At 35.8% G+C, this 18,393-nt stretch overlaps 1 protein-coding gene across 1 annotated transcript in view; it reads left to right on the top strand.

Moving 5' to 3' along the window:
* The window catches only part of BMERB1 (bMERB domain containing 1), a 1,463,618-nt gene that overhangs the window by 1,411,279 nt on the left and 33,946 nt on the right, over positions 1-18,393 (top strand). Inside the window, exon 5 of the mRNA XM_044089171.1 lies at positions 4,619-4,701. Within this exon, the coding sequence (XP_043945106.1) occupies positions 4,619-4,701 (83 nt within the window). The remainder of the gene's footprint in view (positions 1-4,618; positions 4,702-18,393) is intronic.

The following is an 18,393-nucleotide window of genomic DNA, read 5'->3' as shown; positions in this document are numbered from 1 at the left end:
TAAAGGGGCATCAATAGAAAAAGTAGTAATAAAACCCAATCTAGCTATATCAGCATCAAGGGGAACACACAACTGGTTAAAGTCAGATGTAATACCTTTTGGGTCTGTTGTCAATCCATTATAGTTAACACCTACTAGGTCTGATTCAACAATACTAAAACTGTCATTTGCAATCAATAAAGGTTTAAAAAAAAACTTTCAATCTTTTAGAAGAGACTTCGACAATGAGGTCATCCACTAATTTAACGGGGTATCCATGCTTAATAAACATTTCCTTCAATAAATTGCATTCATCCATAAAATCACATTCCAAAGAAACCATCCTTGCAGCCCGTACAAGTTGGCCCTTAATGACCCCTCTGTTCTGGGAGAAAGGATGGCAACTGCAAAAATGAAGAAATGCATTTGAATAAGTAGGTTTTCTGAAAATTTTTGAAATATACATATTCAAAGAAAATTTTTTAATCAACTCAACATCAAGAAAAGAAATTCTATCAGACTTGAATTCCCATGTAAATTCTAAAAAACTGGTGAATTTAGTAATATGCTCAACAAATAATTCAGCTGAAGATGTATCCCCTTGCCAAAGTATAAAAATGTCGTCCAAATAATGAGTGTACGATGCTGCCCTTTCTTGAAAAACTAAATCCTTAAAAAGGAATTGTTTCTCCCAATAAGCCATCACAGTGTTTGCAAACGTGGCCCCACAGGGAGAGCCCATGGCAACACCCGATTTTTGTAAATAAAAATCCTTATTAAATAAAAAATAATTGTTATTTAAAACCAACTCCAACAAATAAATCACCAAATCAATACAGGAACCATCAAAACTTTGTTCCAGCAAAAAATCCCTAATCCACTCACAACCGATGTCCTGAGGAATTATAGTATATAAATCACGGACATCAATTGTGAGGAAATTAAGACTCTCAGAAAATGGAAGGTCATTCATAGCCCCTAAAAATGCCCAAGAATCTTTACAAATTTGGGTTTCATTTTCCAGAGCTTCCTTAAGCTTAGCATCTACATATTTGGCACAACCATAGGTGATGGATTGCCTTCCGTCAATAATTGGACGAAAAGGGGGTTTACCAAATTTTTATGGATTTTAGGTAAGCCAAACAAAGTAGGGGTCAGTGGGTGGGAAATGGAAAGAAAATTAAATAGATCCACATCAATGCGTCCATCAATAAATAAATCATTAATAAAGCCTTTAATTCGTTGGTATGCCCCATTCATTTCATTAAGAGAAACTTTAACATAGGCTTCATTTGCCAAAAGTGAACACATACTGTTGTTATAATCCTCATTATCCATAAAATCCAACCCACCCCCCTTGTCAGGTTTAATGACATGGATGTTGGCAAACCTCAAATCATCTAACACATCCCTCTCTAGTTGAGACAGGTTTAATAATTCTGTATTAAACGACATCCTATTATTCAAAGTTGTCCTAAAATCATTCTCACAAATTTTTTCAAATAATAATATGGAAGGGTGTAACGTAGGATTAAACACACTAGCAACCCTAAAGTCTTTAATAAGACTAGAATTATTACTGAACAACACATTCAAATTAAGTTTCCTGGTAAAGGTCTTAAGATCAATCAGAGTTCTTGCCAAGTCACTTCTAATAGAAGGGACGAAAGTTAAGCCCTTAGCAAGAGCATTTATAAGCAAGGGAGCAGGGACAAAAGCAAAATAATTATATATTCTAAAATCCTGTGTGCTGTTCAGTAAAATTTGAACACATTTTCGATAAATACTAACAGAACTAGGGTGATTTACAGGACCAGGAGAAAAAAATTATCTCCTCCTCCTGTTCTGAGCTTTCTTCTTCCAAAATTGTTGCTGTTGTGGACGATTTTGTTGTCCACCGGTATTTACTTTCTTGTTCCCCTGAAAACCCTGAGGCGGGGCCAAGCCATCAGTGTTATTATTATTGTTGTTGATCGCACTAACACTAGTATGTCTATTAGCAAGCCTCTCACTTCTTCTAATCGGGGATACATCATTGGACATAGTATCATTCATTAAACTCCCATTATTGTCCACGTTAGTGGAATTATCAATAGAATCAGTCAAGCCCCTATTCAATCCTGAATTAGCATTCCCATTCAGGTTGGAAGAAGGTAAAGGGCATGCTAGTCCCTTCCCATAAGCTAAAGAGTCTCTATTAAGCTTCTTGATTTTATTCTCTTTAATTTTTGACAAAGCATTTTCAATACTTGAAAAAATATGTAAAAAGTCATATTTATAGCGCAAAAAGTCTTTGTCCAAATGGATGCTAGAATCCAATTCAACCAATTTGACCTTCAAAATATCCATCTGGATACAATAGTCTTTGACCATTTCCATGAATTCAACTCCTTGTCGATCAAATAGATTTAATAGTTCTTTATGAAATGTTGAGTTAAGGATTAAGCCCGTGGGAAAGCGCCATTGTCTCAGTCCCTTTGGAACTTGCTGTCTCTTAATACATTCCGACAGGTATTGCACCTCAATTTGTAATTTTTTGAATCTAAACAGTTTAGTATCATAAGATTTCAAGTTATTAACTAAATTATTTTCTTCAGTACCAATATTCTTTGAATTGTCGGCCTGTAAAGGCACATTAATAAAACAAACTGGGTCTTTAAACCAGTCGTCCAACATAGGAATAACAGACGGCGTACTTACTACACTGCCAAGGTTATCGTTGGTATGGAAGAGTCCGTTCATCCTATTTGAAATAGCAGGTGAAGTCCGAAAACCCGAGCAAGGCAAAGAACAAGAAGCAGAAGTCCCTGGAGACTGGTTACCTCGTGATATTTTTAGATATTTTATATTGAACAGAAATTGGTCATATTGCAAGACAAGGCAATGTGTAGAAACTTGGACCTTAAATGAAACATAGAAGTTGAGTAGGATTTTGACTGGTGGAGTTTGTGAAAACCATTATAGGGCAAAGGACTACATTAGTTTTCTAAGAGATCACTGTGTATTGAAAAAGGTATATAGACTGCCATTACTGGTGCATATTGTCAACTGAGAAAGTGTTTGGTTCATTTCATGACTTTGTAATAAGAAGGAGTAAGTTTTGTCACAGCTCTAATGGCATGGTAAATAGGCAACAATGGATGGAAGATCTGTGTTTGTGGAGCATGGTTTCACAGAGAGCACCATGCAGTAGCAGCAGGTGCAGTTTTTGGCTGACAAAAGAGTGTCAGTGGCACACTTTTAGGTACAAGTTATCACTCCCAGTGATTTTGAAGGGTGTTCTCCAACGTGGCTACATGTGTTCACCTTAGTTCAGTCTGCAACAGACTAGCCCGTGGCTACCACAAACCTTTGATTATGTGAGCAAGGAATCTGTGATAGCAGTGGCAGGAGCAGTGCAAAATAATGGGAATGGACATTTGAAAATTGTTGAATTGAGAGAAGAACAGGAGTAGAGTCTATCCAAGGGGAAGGAGGTGTAAATATAATGTGCTCATTTACAGGCATGCAGTGGGAGGAGAGCTGTCCCCTGGCCACATATGTGGACACAAACTTAGTGGGAAACATTGGTTATGATGACCAAATGCATTGTACTACTTCACATTGTAGTAATGGTGGCGATGCATAAGTGGAGTCACATACTAAATGTTACTTAATACCTCTGCTGTTTTAAATGTAGCTTCCTAGGGCCCAAAAATAGGGGTTGTTTCAGTAAAGAGTCCTAAAGATGGCTGAAGGAAACCCAGTGGGTATACTGAGACTGTGTAGCCTTGAATTGATATTTGTGGCTGAACCGAACATTTTGTTTTAATTGTGTCCTAAATATGAAAGGTAATTACTGAGCAACAGTGACTTTAGGGAGTTTATACAAGGTCAAATCTCTAGGAGGCTTCCAAGAGTTTTAGTTATGTTTGGTTCCAAATTAGAATGATTTTTCAATATCAGTTTGTATGACACAGATCCCAAAATGTCATATTTCTGCTCAACATCCAATCACTGTTATTTAAAAGATTGTTCCAGTTAAAAATGCAAGACGTTTGAAAATGGTGAATACTCATGTTCAGTTATTACAGTGCTACTGTGCATGGAGGTTGTTGGGTTAGTATAATGGCTAAAGTGCTCACCTCACAGACACAAGGTACAGGGTTTGATTCTCCCCTTTGAAAGGGAAATTGGCTAGGCTTAAAATGGCCCACAAGGCAGCTAGCCTAGTAGTTACATATGGACCTATGGAGTTGATAGGAAATATTGACCATGGTAGCCAAGTACTTTGCATTACCTGGACGTGTATTAAAAGGTGTACTACTTTAGGAAGACAGGTATCAACTGTCCAGATATTATATGTTATAGCAAAAGGACCAGACTGCATGTCACCCCATAACTATTCTGTGTTCATGAAGTGACTCTGAGGGTGTGGGTTATCAGAACAAGCTTAGCCTTCAATCTTGATTGCTCAGTAGCAGTTTTCCTTAAATAATTTATGAATGCATAGTCTCTTTCTTCTGTTATTTAGTGAATGGAAAAAAGCTGTATTTTGTGAACTATTATTTATTTACCTAAGATCATATAATTTATCACACATCTTGGACCGTTCTTAAACGATTAAGATCAGACTAAGTCAATGTTCATCTTCTTGCAGAGAAAGAGAAGAAGACAAAGAAATGTCGGAATTTCTTCGCAGCAAGTTGAATCCTGCTGAAAAAATTACAAAACCACCAGTCAGTGAGTATCCTTTTTTTAAAATGTGTATTTTAAAATACTGTACAGAGCAGAAAAAATAGATTGATTCACACTGCTGCAGTATACGAGTGATTTAGTTGTTATTTCTTTGTGATGCGCCCTTTAATCCTAACATAGTCAGTCTAACCATAGTACCAAAATATTACGACACCAAGCAATGCTTTGTTTTGAATTCGATCCTCTCCTTATATCACGGTTACAGGTATTAATACTAATACAACAATACTGCAACACCTTACATCTTCATCCGTGCCCTGAACATGAAGCATATGAAACATGTTTTATTGAAATACTATCATAATATTTTGCATAAAGCCGCAGTAGAAACAAAAGGGACTTTTGTTAATGTTAGCTGTCCTTCCTTTGGGGGAGAGTTTGGGGTTTTTTTTACCCATCAAGACACCGCCTATCAGGGTCTGAGAGGGTGAGGCTCCCATGGACATACATGTATACATGCATGTTGCAAATAATTCATAGTGCGAAAAGATTCGCAATCCTGCACAAGGGAGCATGCTGAAAGGCACATAGAATAACACTGCATGCTGTCCCGCATTTGAGGAGGGTTGCTGTAGCCCCTCCATTTTCATCTAATCATATTCTTACTGTCATATACAAATACAAAGTGCTTCCCTCAGACACCATATGAGGTCTCTTTCCCAGCTGTCACTTTTTGTAAAAAACAATTGGGTTATGTGGAGAGGAGTAGTGTAGGGTTAATATGAGCTATTAAGAAATAATTTATTAAAATAGTACAAACTAGAAACTCAAAAAAAAACTAATAGTATGCATCCTGTGAAATGACATTTTTCAAATCTTCATCTAAAAAATGTATTCCTCTGATATTTAGCCAGTATCGTTTTGCTTACCTTTCTACCGAATGACTCATTCTCCAGACTTCCTTAAAGCTGGTAAACAGGATTCTTCATACCCGACACCACAGTTTCACCCTTATCACTTTTATTGCTATGCTAATATGCAGCTTTAATGTTTGATAAACATCCTGCTCATATTTGCACAAGTCATGATTCTGAATACTACAGACAATTTTACCTTGTGCATTCGTCACTTGTAAAATAGTATTTTCAAAAACCAGAAAAAAAATAAGAGGCAGAAAAAGCCTGGTAGCTTTAACTGTTTACTTATTAAAGCAGATGTTTTGCTTTCAAAAAAAGTGACAAGTTAAATTTCAAAACAATTTCTCGCATCTGTGGGTACATAACAGATGTGTTTAGATAGCACCAACAATTCAGCTGAGATTGACCAGGCTGCATAACACAGAAGGATGAAGTCCTGTCTTATGACCAGATAGCTCAAGTTTGATTAAACATAGTGATCTGGCCAGCAGAGAAGTCAAGTGTTGAGGACATCAGTGAGCGGTTGTTGCTGACTTGTCCATGCAGCAGTGAGAGGCAGCTGGGTCTGCTCTATATGGACACTTGGCACAAGCTGTGTATAGTGCCAATTCAAGCCAGTGGCTGCAATCATGCATGCCAAATAGTACACTCTGTAGCCGGAGCTGGATAGTGATCTTCTATGGAGCCTAGCACTCTACAATGCACTTTTTGGCTGCTACGGTGGGTCATGGTTAAGGCACAAAAAAAAAAAAAAAAAGGATAGCTCCTGTGATTAGTTGCAATAATGTGACAAGTCACAGGTGGGCTGGTGGTTGACAAGTAACCAAAAAGAAAAAGAATTCTTTAAAAAAATATCCAAGCTCACATTTTTGTAAACATTTTTATTACATTTTGTGATATAACTGCCGTCTCTTTTGCTAGTTAACCCTGTGATATTTATTATTTTATTTCCTTCTGTGTATGCTATCCTGTCTTTTGTATCATTGTTTTTACTGAAGTCGCAAGTAATCCTAAAAGAGCAGTTTTTGTTTTGTATCTCTGTCTGCAAACAGACACAAAATTCCCCAGGTTCTGAACTCTTTGATTCATAATATGAAGCAAAACTGCTGTTAAAAATAATAATAGTGGTTCTGCAATGTTTGAATGTTCCAAGACCTCAGCAGCACATGCTGGTTGCATTTATTAAAATACTAAACACATCTAAACTAGAAACAGACTGCACAGGATTACTAGCATATATTGCAGAGTTTGTTTTACACAGCTGAGGCAATTCTTCTTCAGAAATTTAAATTTCTGATGTTGGTAAAAGGGTGAAAGCTTCTGTAGCACATTTAGGTTGGTTTCAAGTGCTGACTTACTGCTTTCATATCTTCTGATAATACTTCTTAAAAGAACATCCTAACCTCATTTTAGATATCACACTAACTAGATTACAGTTTGTCACTGATATCACCAAAGTCAGTTTTTCTTTTCAATGTTCATAAGCCTCTGAGAGCCGATTAAAGGGCTTCATAAGGCAATAAGCATTTTGCAGATGTAAGTAATTAGCCTTCAATGTTTCTGAGAATCACAGCTCTGAATGCTGTTAACCAAAGCGGCTTCAATCAACACAAGGTTTGTATAGCCACTAGCATTTCTGCATTTTTAGAAGTGGCATTTAATCAGACTACATCTTCATTATTACATGCTGCAGAAAGTTTCGGAAATGTTAACATTTATCCAAAAACATGCAGCTCATAAGCTGTATGGTGCCTGCTTGAATTCTAATCCAAACAGCACCAAATGTTACAGATGATTACTTATTATTGAGAAAGAGGAAAACATCACAGCATACAGCACCAAATGTATTCACAAAAAATAATCTTATCAAGACAATACAAAAAAGCCTTCAGATATCCTGTCCTTTTCTGCTATAGACATATATTATTTATTTGTATTGGCCAGGTTAGTCCCAGTAGGTATGGTCTGTCTTCAGAGTAGACCCAAAGTGGTTTTGATACTGACCAAACTAGATGTAATTTGGCTAGAACACAGGGGAAATTCAAGTTTATGGGTAGGTACTATACATGTTGTCCAGGGCACCATTGAGGAACCTAGCCCAATTTCCCCAGAGGACTGTCTGGTTAAGTGATTTGTTCAGAATCACACAGCAGGCAAATGGAGGCTATGAGAATCAAACTATGGACTATATGAAGCAGTACATTGACAGCTGATACCCTTAAACCACTAGCCTAACAGGCAAATCCCTTGTTCTTTTTTAAAAAGTATGTTTTTACACCGAGGTTACCTGGAAACGATGTTAGATAACTTGATAGAAGAAATTACAAACAAGAGAATCAGGAGGTTCTATAAGCCATTATTAAAGGTCAGGTATATACATGAACAGAACAGTGGCTTGGATGAACATGTAGGTTTAGTCAGTCACAATGAAACTATTCAACCCATTATACAAGGCCCCAGATTTATCACCACTTATAATACGGACAGTAATGCATGTTGGAATATCATAATGAAAAACTGGGACTTATTCAGAATAGATTCAAATGTGTTTACAAAATTAGGTAACCGACCTCAGGTTACATATAAGAAAGCAAACAATTTAAAAACATTGTTTGAATGTAAACAAAGATTAAGATCTAAGATCTAAGATCCTGGGAATGTACAAATGCCAAGCATGTAATTACTGTAAGTATGTCATAGAATCCAATCGGTTTAGAGTACACGATATGCAGTTTAATTTGAAGTGCAGAGCGAACTGTAATTCTAGGATGATAGTGTATTTGGCACAATGCCAAGTATGTTCTGTTTTTCTATATTGGTAAAACAGAAAGAAGACTTTGCGACTGAATGTACGAACACATTTACACTATCAACAAAGGAAGTTAGATAATGCATTAGCGAAACACGTTAGCTTGTCCTGACCATTCGTTTAAATTCCTAGTTATAGATCAAATTTGTCAGGACACTAGGGGAAGTCCAGCATCTCTCAAGCTGGAAGAGCTTGAGTTATTATGGCAGATAAAGTTGAATGCTTATCATTTCCCTGGTTTGAATGATCATTGCTCTATTAGCAGCGTTTTAAAGTTAATGAGTTTGAGGAGATGATTATAGGGCATTCCCAATTTAGGAACACATTCTTACACTCATATATTTTTTATTATTATTTATATGCTTTTTAGCATCAATATTTTATTGTTATTTTATTATTAGTTGATGTTTAAACTGTTGGATATATAATATGAAGATGTTTATGTTTTAAAGAATGGTCTTTTAGACTAATTGATTTTAATAAGAACCAATTTGGTATCAATTAAGCTTTAACTGAGTATATATATATATATATATATATATATATATATATATATATATACACGTGATTCTCTTATGTAGTTTTGTCTGAAGAAGTTTGTCAAATTAGTCAAACGAAAAGCGCTTTACATCATTAAATTTATTTATTGCTTTAAGTAGTTTGGGTTGCTGTCCTTTCACCACAGTACTTTGGTTCTATTTGTTTTTTTTGTATTTTCTGAGTTTCTTTTTAATAAGTGTACAGAATTTTTTTTCCATTGATGCCTGAGCCACCACCAGCTGAGACAGATGGGACCTTAGTTTGACATGTCATCTGTCACACGTGTGATTACATACTTCATGGATTTACATATCAGACAGATTTTCAGTAATATGTAGATCTACAGTTGTAGTGCTTAGAACTCAAAGTAATTCAAAATCATAGTAGAAAATATAGACAGGAAACATGAAAAAGAAACCAAGTTTCAGGTTTATTATGCATCAATTGAATGGTTAGTACAAAATTACAAACAAATTCTTTTAATTCTACTTAAATCCATGTTCCATCGTAACAAAACACTCCTCTACTGGGCTTCCAAGATGGCTGCACATTGAGTAACAACTTAATCCTCTCTCTCTCTCCCAGTGTGAAAACTGAAACTTAGCAGAGAAAGCTAATCGACCTACATTTCTGGGTATATTTAAGTGCACTGTCTGGATGCCAGGAAAAAAGAAACACAGGAGACCTGAAGGGAAATCAGCTACAAAAGGTGACAAAGAAACACTGACTTGGAAAAGTACAGCAGCTGTTCAGCAAAAAACAGTGCAAGCTCCAGACAAAACTGCTGTACTCAGCTATCTTCATTTTTTCCCTGGAGGGACAAAATATTTTTTTGATGAAGTACATGCTAAGGAAGAAAGGGTGGCCATGGTGGTGCACCGGTTAGCGTTGCCACCTCACAGCAAGAGGTTCTCTGGTTCACTCCTTGGCTGGGGTGCCTTCTGTGTGGAGTCTGCATGTCCTCACTGTGGTCATGTGGGTTTCCTCCTGGTGCTCTGGTTTCCTTCCACATCCCAAAGACATGCTGTAGGTGGATTGGACACTCTAAATTGGCTCTAGGTGTGAGTGCATGTGTGTGTGTGCCTTCTGTGGAAGGTTGGGTGCCAGGCTGGCAACTCAACACTGTAAAACTCTACTGCCAATCATGAGTGGACAGGTGATCCACTGTGGTGACCCCTAACCAGGAAAAGGCCAAAAGAAGAAGAAGACATGCTAAGGAAGAAAAATAAAAGTTTGTCCAACAAAACGTGAGCTCTGAAACAGGACATTCTGCTTCTTATTCTTCTGGTAATAAAGACCACAGAGAGACTGTGCAAGTGAGACCTTTTCCAGTGTTTCAATGGAAAATGCTTGAGAGAAGGAAAAAAGCACAAGAGTCAACTAGAAGAATCAAGAGTACTTTGGAAATGAAGCAGAAACAGAATTTGGGAGATGTAGATAAATAGGAATAAAAACCAGTAATTTGGAATTTCACAAATGCGGGATTACAAAGCAATAATTATATTTGAGAAACATGACAGAACAAGAAAATCTGGAAATATTGAACTGTTTTTGACTTTGTTAAACTTGTAGGGGACTCCGAAGCATATGTCCTACTTCATGAAATTAATGTTCAGAAAGACACTCAGGACAGAAGAAGAGTGGAAAAGGTTAACTGTAAGTAAAACAAACTTTTTTTAATAATGAAAAATAAAAATGATAAAGAAATGATATTCTTTGCATGATATAAAGTAACGCTTTCTCAGTTATTTTTTAAGTGTAACAGTAATACTGATGTAAATAGGTGATCCTGTTTTGTTTTGTTTTTTTTTCTCGCTTCTTCTCTCTTTCTCCTTGTTCAGTTTTGTCACATGTAGGCACTTCAGTGTAAACAAAAAGAAAATAATCTGGTTAAAAGAGCATGACAAAAGAAAAATGAATGTCCTTTTTTCTCATTATTGCATATGGGAGCAACTGGGTTAAGCCCCTAGCTTAATTTAGTAATACGGTTTAAGAAAAAGCAAGTAAATGAAAAAGAATATTGAATATTATAAGGCTTTTTTCTAGTTAACAAATTTATGCTTGGCAGTTTTGTGTCTGGTTCTCTTGTCTCTATGAGACAATCTGATAAAGAGAAATGTCTTGGAGAAAAAGTTTTCTAAAAGCATTCAAGTGTTTTCCCAGCTGAGAGGGAGCTGTAAATATGACACAAAGCCAGATAGAACTTAGTAGAAGCACAGGCTATACCATGTGTCTTAGCATGGATAACCTTTATTTTAGGTTATCTCAAGGCTGTCTGTGGCTGTCAGTTTGTAACTTATCTTCCAATTAGGAGGGTAAAACTTCAATATCTTATTATGTACATCATTTTGTGTGTTATTATTAAGTTATTATGCTTTAGGAGGGTATTGAGGTGTGTTTTTTTTAGTTTGAGATTTTTATAGGCTCAAATGGAGATGACAAGAAACAACTGTGTAAAATATTAACCTGCCAAACAGTATATACATGTAATACAAAATCTGGAACTAGACATTCATGAAAAAAGCTGTTATACATAAAAGGTGAGAATAAGAACTTTTCAAGAAAATACTTTCTGCAATCTCTTTAAACTTCAGTGGTCTCACAGATAAATATATAAGAGAAAGAGTAGTGAAATATATTAAAAATGTAGAATGCAAATAATTATGCTACAGGATACATGTTTGGAAAGAAATGAAAGTGTGAATTTGACAACAAAAGTTTTTCAGGATGGTTATTCAGCAGAATACCTGGGGCAAAGGAAAAGACGAGTACTTATATTAATTGCAAGAGGAGATCCAATAGTGATAGAAGAGGATTAAAAAGATAAGTGTAGATTGTAATATTAAGGGGCTACTGTAAAGGGAGGAGAATTACATTGCCATGTATTCATATTCCACTGAAAATTGCTGTAATGGAGTTTTAAGGAAAATTCTGGGAGAAATAATCAGCTTTCAGCAAGGAACATTACTTATAGTTGGGGAATGTAATTTGATCTGCAACAGTGAAGATATGCTGGGGGGCCCAGAAGGGAAAATATAACAAAGGAGGGTGGCTTTGTGTAGATATTTATGAAAATATTTGGCATGGAAGATGTGAATTCAGTAATAGGAGCTTGGAGTGAATTTACATATTATTCTCTAAGATACAAAACTGGGCTAGGCTAGACAAAATTTACATTTACAGGAATTTGTGCATTTAATTGAAGGTCTTAATATGCACCCAATAACTATTTCAGATCATGCGCTAATAATAACTAATATAAAAACACAAGGTAATGAAATAAAAATGAGACACTGGCACTTTCCCACCAATCTGTTGAAAACAGAGGACCTTAGGGAATGGCCAGTGAAAGATAGAAATTCCTTCTGAAAATATAGCTAGGGAGTGGTATAAAATTAAACTGGACTTTAATAATCAGCTGGAAATAAAAGAAAGGGAGATATGTTTAAGAAGTAACAAGAATTATTTAGAGGGATTGACAAATGTTAAAGTATTGCAAAATAGGGTCTATATTAAATGAACAAACGTTTAAAATGTTGAGTACAATATGCTCAACAGCTTTTAAGCGAATGTCTATCTAAGCTAAAGCCCAGATTATCGAAACAAGGAGTTTCAAAAAGCTATAGTTGGCCAGCCATCAGGAAGCCAATGGCTGATGGCTACAATGTACTGTGCACCATTACAACCCCTCCAAAAAATCAACAAACAAAATAAAGTGGGAGACTTCACCCCCACACCCCCAATGTGGAGGGCTGTGTCCTCCTACACCCCCCCTACTTAAATATACCAACTCCGAGATTGCACCACAGTGGAGGATTGTCATAACATTACACAGGGTGAACGTTGAGACCACACCACAGTGGAGGACTGTAAGAACAGCGAGACAGGGTGAACGTTCTGACATCAGCCACTGGCTTCCTCATGGTTGGCCAAATGTAACTTTTTGAAACTCCTTTTTTCGATATTCTTGGGTTTTACTTAGATGAGCGTTCATTTATAAGCTGTCGAGCATGTTGTACTCGACATTTTAAGCATTTGTTCATCTAATAGGGAACCGCAAAATAGGAAGATTCCCACAGAACAAGAAGAGGAGGAATTGCAGAATGCTAAACTGAAAATATGGGATTACCTCAATAATATGCATGAGTTTAGAAAGATAAGCAACTGTTTTTTGATAATAGGCTTTTGCCAAACTTAGGAAGCCTATAGCAAGAAAGATAACAAGAGATCGTATAGAAGTATTTGAAATATTTTGGAAATACTATGAAAGTCTGTATAAAGCAGAGACATGTGATAATCAATAAAAGGTATAAATGGAAATGTTTATGGAAGAATTAAATATGCCAAGGTTAGAGGTAGATGAGGCACAATTAATAATGGGATAGGAGGAGATGAGATAAAAATGGTGATGTATAACCAATCTACAGGAAAATCCCCAGGAACAGATGGTATTCCTGTGGAATATCAGAAGCTAGGAGAGAAAAAACTGATAAAGATCTGGAAGGTTTTGTTTAACAGTATTTTAAGAAGTGGAGAAGTACCAGCATCCTGGAAGAAAGCAGTGGTAGCTGTAACACCTAAAGAGGCTAAAGATCCATCAGATCCAGCTTCTTACAGGCCCATTTCAATATTAAACCAGGATTATAAAGTGCTCATGTCTATAATGGATAAAAGAATGGCAAAGGTAATGCCAAAATTGATAGCTACAGATCAGTGTGGTATTGTGGAGGGGAGACAAACATTTGACAACATTAACTGAACAATGATAATCCAGAGGGAAGCAGAATATAAGAAAATGCCACTGTTGTTGGTGGGTCTTGATGCAGAGAAAGCATTTGACATAGTAAGCTGGGATTTTATGAGTAGGGAAATGGAAGCATTTGCATCCCCTGATAAAATTATAAGGTTGATTAGAAAGCTATATGAGGGATTGGAGGTGAAAATTAAATGGGTGGGGTCCTCTCTGATAATTTCTGCTTGAGCAGAGGAACCAGGCAGGAATGTCCTCTCTCCCCTTTGTTATTTGCATTATATTTAGAACCACTGGCAAAGAAAATTAAGGACTCAGAAATCCAAGCATATAAATGGTATGGTAGTCAAGAAAACCTGGCTTTATTTGCAGATGATATTATTTTATACCTAACAAAACCAGAAAGGGACATTATAGGGCTGTGGAACATTTTGAGACAGTTTCAAATCTTTTCAGGATACACAATTAATGAAGCTAAAACACAGGCAATAGCAGTAATTTATGTACCCACACACAGATTGGCTCAGCAATATCCATATGTATGGGGACACGATAAAGTGAAGTATTTAGGAGCATAGATTAAAAATGATTCCAGTGTGGCAGCTAAAGATATGTGGGAAAAGACTAAACAAAAGATAATACAAAAACTGAGAAAATGGAAGGTCTATAAAAACAATAAAATAGTGCGGTAATGGGTAAAACAACACCTATAAATTTATTAAGTTAAGCGCTTTTCGTTTGGTAAAATACCAAACTTCCTCAGACAATGTTTTTATATAGTTTATTCCAGTTTTACTAAAATGGGAGCTCTGTTATATGGACATTGATAGTAAAATACAAGCAGATAAAATGTTTTTAGTACCTTTAGTCTTATACACAGGTCAGGCATAGTTTTATCAACCAGAGGAGAAGTTGCGGATAGCTATTAATAAATTAATAACGAGCGGAAGGATTTTATCTGGAAGTGGAAGAAGGTAGGAATCAAGTGCGATAAGATGATTCTTCCAGTAGAACAAGGCAGATTGGGATTACCCAATCTGAAGGGGTATTCAAAGCAACATAGTTAAGGCTCCTATACATAGCACAAGCAGGAAATTATAATTCAAAGTGGAAAGGGATGATGATGAAACAGGTGGGAAGCTCAAAAAATAAGGAGAGACTGGGATTTTGGATGCAGAGCTTTACAGAGAATAACAATAATCATACAGAATATTACACTCATAAAGTAGCAGAAAGTATTCTAAGAACAAAGACAACACAGGAATGGAAACAGGAGATTTTGCCGATAGGGATGATTGCAATTAGGGATACAGACAATAGCCAAGAGGGGGCTGGAATTTATTGGAGAAAATTGGCAAAGGAACCAAGGTATTGGCAGCAAATAACTAGAGAGGGAAAGGTAATAGAATGGGAAGATGCCAATAATTTATTTGGACTGCAGGTTAGAGATTGCTCTTCATATCATCCCTATCATGGACTGATATCAGAGTAGAGACAAAAAGAAAGCAATAGGGGGTCCTAAATGAAAGACCAGCACTGGTATAGAGTTTTTAGTAGAATCTAGAACAGAAGCTGCCATTAAAAAAGGAATAATTAGAGCATTTAAAATATTGCATGATAACTATAAGAATCAATCAGAGGAGATTAGAAAGAATTGGGAAGAGAGATTGGATATGCAATTCACAAAGAAATGTAGGAGATATATGTATGTCTCCCAAATATGCAGCAAAGTCTAGAAGATTTAGGATATTTGCTTGGAAGTGTTTACATAAGTATTTTTATACCCCAAGTAGACTCCAAAGAATTTTTTCTCAGGTAGACAGCAAATGTTGGTGGTGTAATGGGAAAGAAAGAGGTAACTAGGAACAAATTTTCTGGGAGTGTAATGGGTTGGCAGACTTTAAAGATTCCATGTAGACTGCTTTGTTGGAGATACTGGGTGAGCAAATTGGTGTAACTAAGGAAATTATTCTTTTGAGCTATGATACAGAATTGGAATTGTCTAGACATAGTAAGGCCTTGCTGACTCTAATTATGGTGGCTGCCAAAAAAGCAATTACTAGAAAATAGAAATCATGGTCTAAACCAATTTTACTAGAAGTAGCAAATATAGTAACAGAGATAAAACGACTGGAATTATGATCTTTAGATAAGGTAGGAGAAAATTACAGAGGAAAAAATGGGAATTGTGGAAACAATATATGCAGAGGAGGAACGAGGTTTAAAAGACGGCAGGATTTGAATGAGCTATATAATGTTTGACAATGACTAGGTAGATTATAAGTGATGAGTAATGTTTGCAACTAAAGTTGTGTCAGCGTGGTTTGTAATGTATAATGTTTGAAACTAGAATTGTGGCAAGATGTTTTGTTTTCTTTTATATAAAGTAAATTGTCTATGTCGTATGTGATCATTTAATAATGATTTCTTGTTTAAAAAAACACTCATCACACTTGTATTTGTGCTTTCAGCTCCTCATCTGGAAAGCTATATAATTTTAAGTCATCTAAAAAAAGTAGATGAAAAGTCACTAAACTAGGTTGGTTTCTAGGAGCCAAATTATAACCATGACCTAATCTATCAGGCAAGCAGCTTAATGGGTTAAGTGCAAGATAAAACACCAGAGGTGACAAAGACTCACCCTGGAATATTCTCCTTTAAATTTTTATCCCTAGAATAAATAATTTGTCCTTTGTCATGGTTGAGCTGCATAGTGGTTTGCCACTGTTTCATGGTCACTATAATGTAATGTAATTGATTAATGTAGGGTATATCTTAAACATGTGTAAGTACCCCTTTATATGAATACAGAATACTGTCAAATTATTTTTTATGTAATTTATTCCTGCCATACTTATAATCTTCCCAGCATTACAACTCTCCATTATGGCTTTATTTAGCAAAATATGATCCTTTATTCAATATGACTTTCTTTTGTTAACATTTTGTTTTATTACCATAACTGAATTTTTTTCTAAATCACTATAAACTATACCTGCATCAATTCCAGTTTTTAATTTGTATATTTTTGGAAGGCAAGTTATTGGTCAGTAGTTCTTAGGATGGCTTAAAGATGCACTCTTAAGGAGGAGTATCACTTTTCCTGTTGTTAACCAGGTTGGTATATGTTTAGGATGTGTATAATTAATTTGTTGCCCAAGGCCAAATGTTTGTGTAAAGATGTCAATACTTTTAACCAGAAGTTGGGTACTGCATCTGGACACAAGGTTTTGCAGTTTGGAGCTTTTTTAATTTTGTCTGAATTTCTCTGGCTGTTCCTTCATCCCCTTTCTCATATCCTCTGTACTAGAGTTCCTTCTTGTTTCTTTTAATTCTTATATCCATTCAGCATTTTTGTTATGTTCAATGGGGTCTTCATAAATACTTCTCCAAAATGTATCTACTACTACTTTTTTTTAGTAATGTTTCTATTCCTTTTGATTCCTTTCCCAGTTCTCTATAATTTTTAAGGGATCATTAATGAATTGTTTATTTTGTACTTTCACTTTATCTTTTTCTGTACATCTTGTAAGTTTTTCTGCTTGTGTTGTTATTTTGTGCTTATTATTGCAAACAGTATACGATAAATCCTGGTCTGGTTTGATACTGTACTTTGCTTTTTCCGTGTCTATCTTTATAAGTATATTTGATTATCTGTTCCCTTTTCTATAGTTTTCTAACCGCAATACTTCTTGTTTTAATTGCTTTATCGTTTTCTCTAATCGATGATTCCATGGTGACATTGTGCCTGTTCCCTTTTCTTTCTTACTCTATATTTTTGTGGTAGCACTTTAGATATTAGTTTAGCTGCACAGTAATATATCCTATTTATTTCTGCTATATTATGAGTTTCTCTTAATAATCCTGATTACTGTATTCATATGTTTTACCAGTCTTCTAACATTTTGGGTCTTATTTACCCTCTGTGTTCTAATTCTTTCAGCTGTCATAATATGTCTGTCTATCTATTAAATCAAGCAGGAATTCCCTTAGATCATTTTTATCTGGACTGAGAACATCTTCTTTTCTCTCTGTTTCCTAGAAATATTCTGCAGAAAGTTCCATAACATCTTTCTGTGATATATTCTCTTGAGATGCATCTTGCTTCAACTATTGCTCCTCCATATGGGCACTCCTTGACCTATCACACTTCACCTGCTTCAGAGTTACCACTGTTTCCTGCTCCTTCCCTTGCTTTTCATATTCAACTGGATTTTCATACTGGTCTCCTACAGAAGGCTAACGTGCATCACTCTGTTGCACGTCTTCTTCAAATGCCTCCTGTTCCACCTGCTGCTACTTAATCTGGAGACCCATTGCTCAATCATGTTACAACACTACCAGTGTTGGAGTTTTCACACTAAACCCATCACTTTGTAGATAATCCATCAATTCATCTATTTGTTTAACTTCCTCCTCACTAATCTTTTCTGCATTTTCCTTTTGTGATCTTATCTTTTTGTATTGTGAAATTTTCCATATCTGGGTGCTTTTGTCTGTATTTCTCTTCAAATATCATTGGAGCTGCACTCCTTGCTTGTATTAATTAGTTTGGCTTTCTCCCTTGCCTATGCATGGAAACATATCAGATCTTTTTTTGTTCTTCCCCATCTCCATGTTTCTCTTTTATACCTTTCAGAAAACTCAGATTGTTGTTCTTTACACTTTCTCACTTCCTCAGTCACATCTTTTTCCAATGTTTCGTTGTCTATATAACAATT

This window comes from Protopterus annectens, chromosome 12.part0, assembly GCF_019279795.1.
Source record: "Protopterus annectens isolate FY-2018-M chromosome 12.part0, PAN1.0, whole genome shotgun sequence".
Classification (NCBI taxonomy): domain Eukaryota; kingdom Metazoa; phylum Chordata; order Ceratodontiformes; family Protopteridae; genus Protopterus; species Protopterus annectens.
The sequence above is the reverse complement of the archived record's forward strand: the minus strand, read 5'-3'. Positions and strand labels throughout refer to the sequence as shown.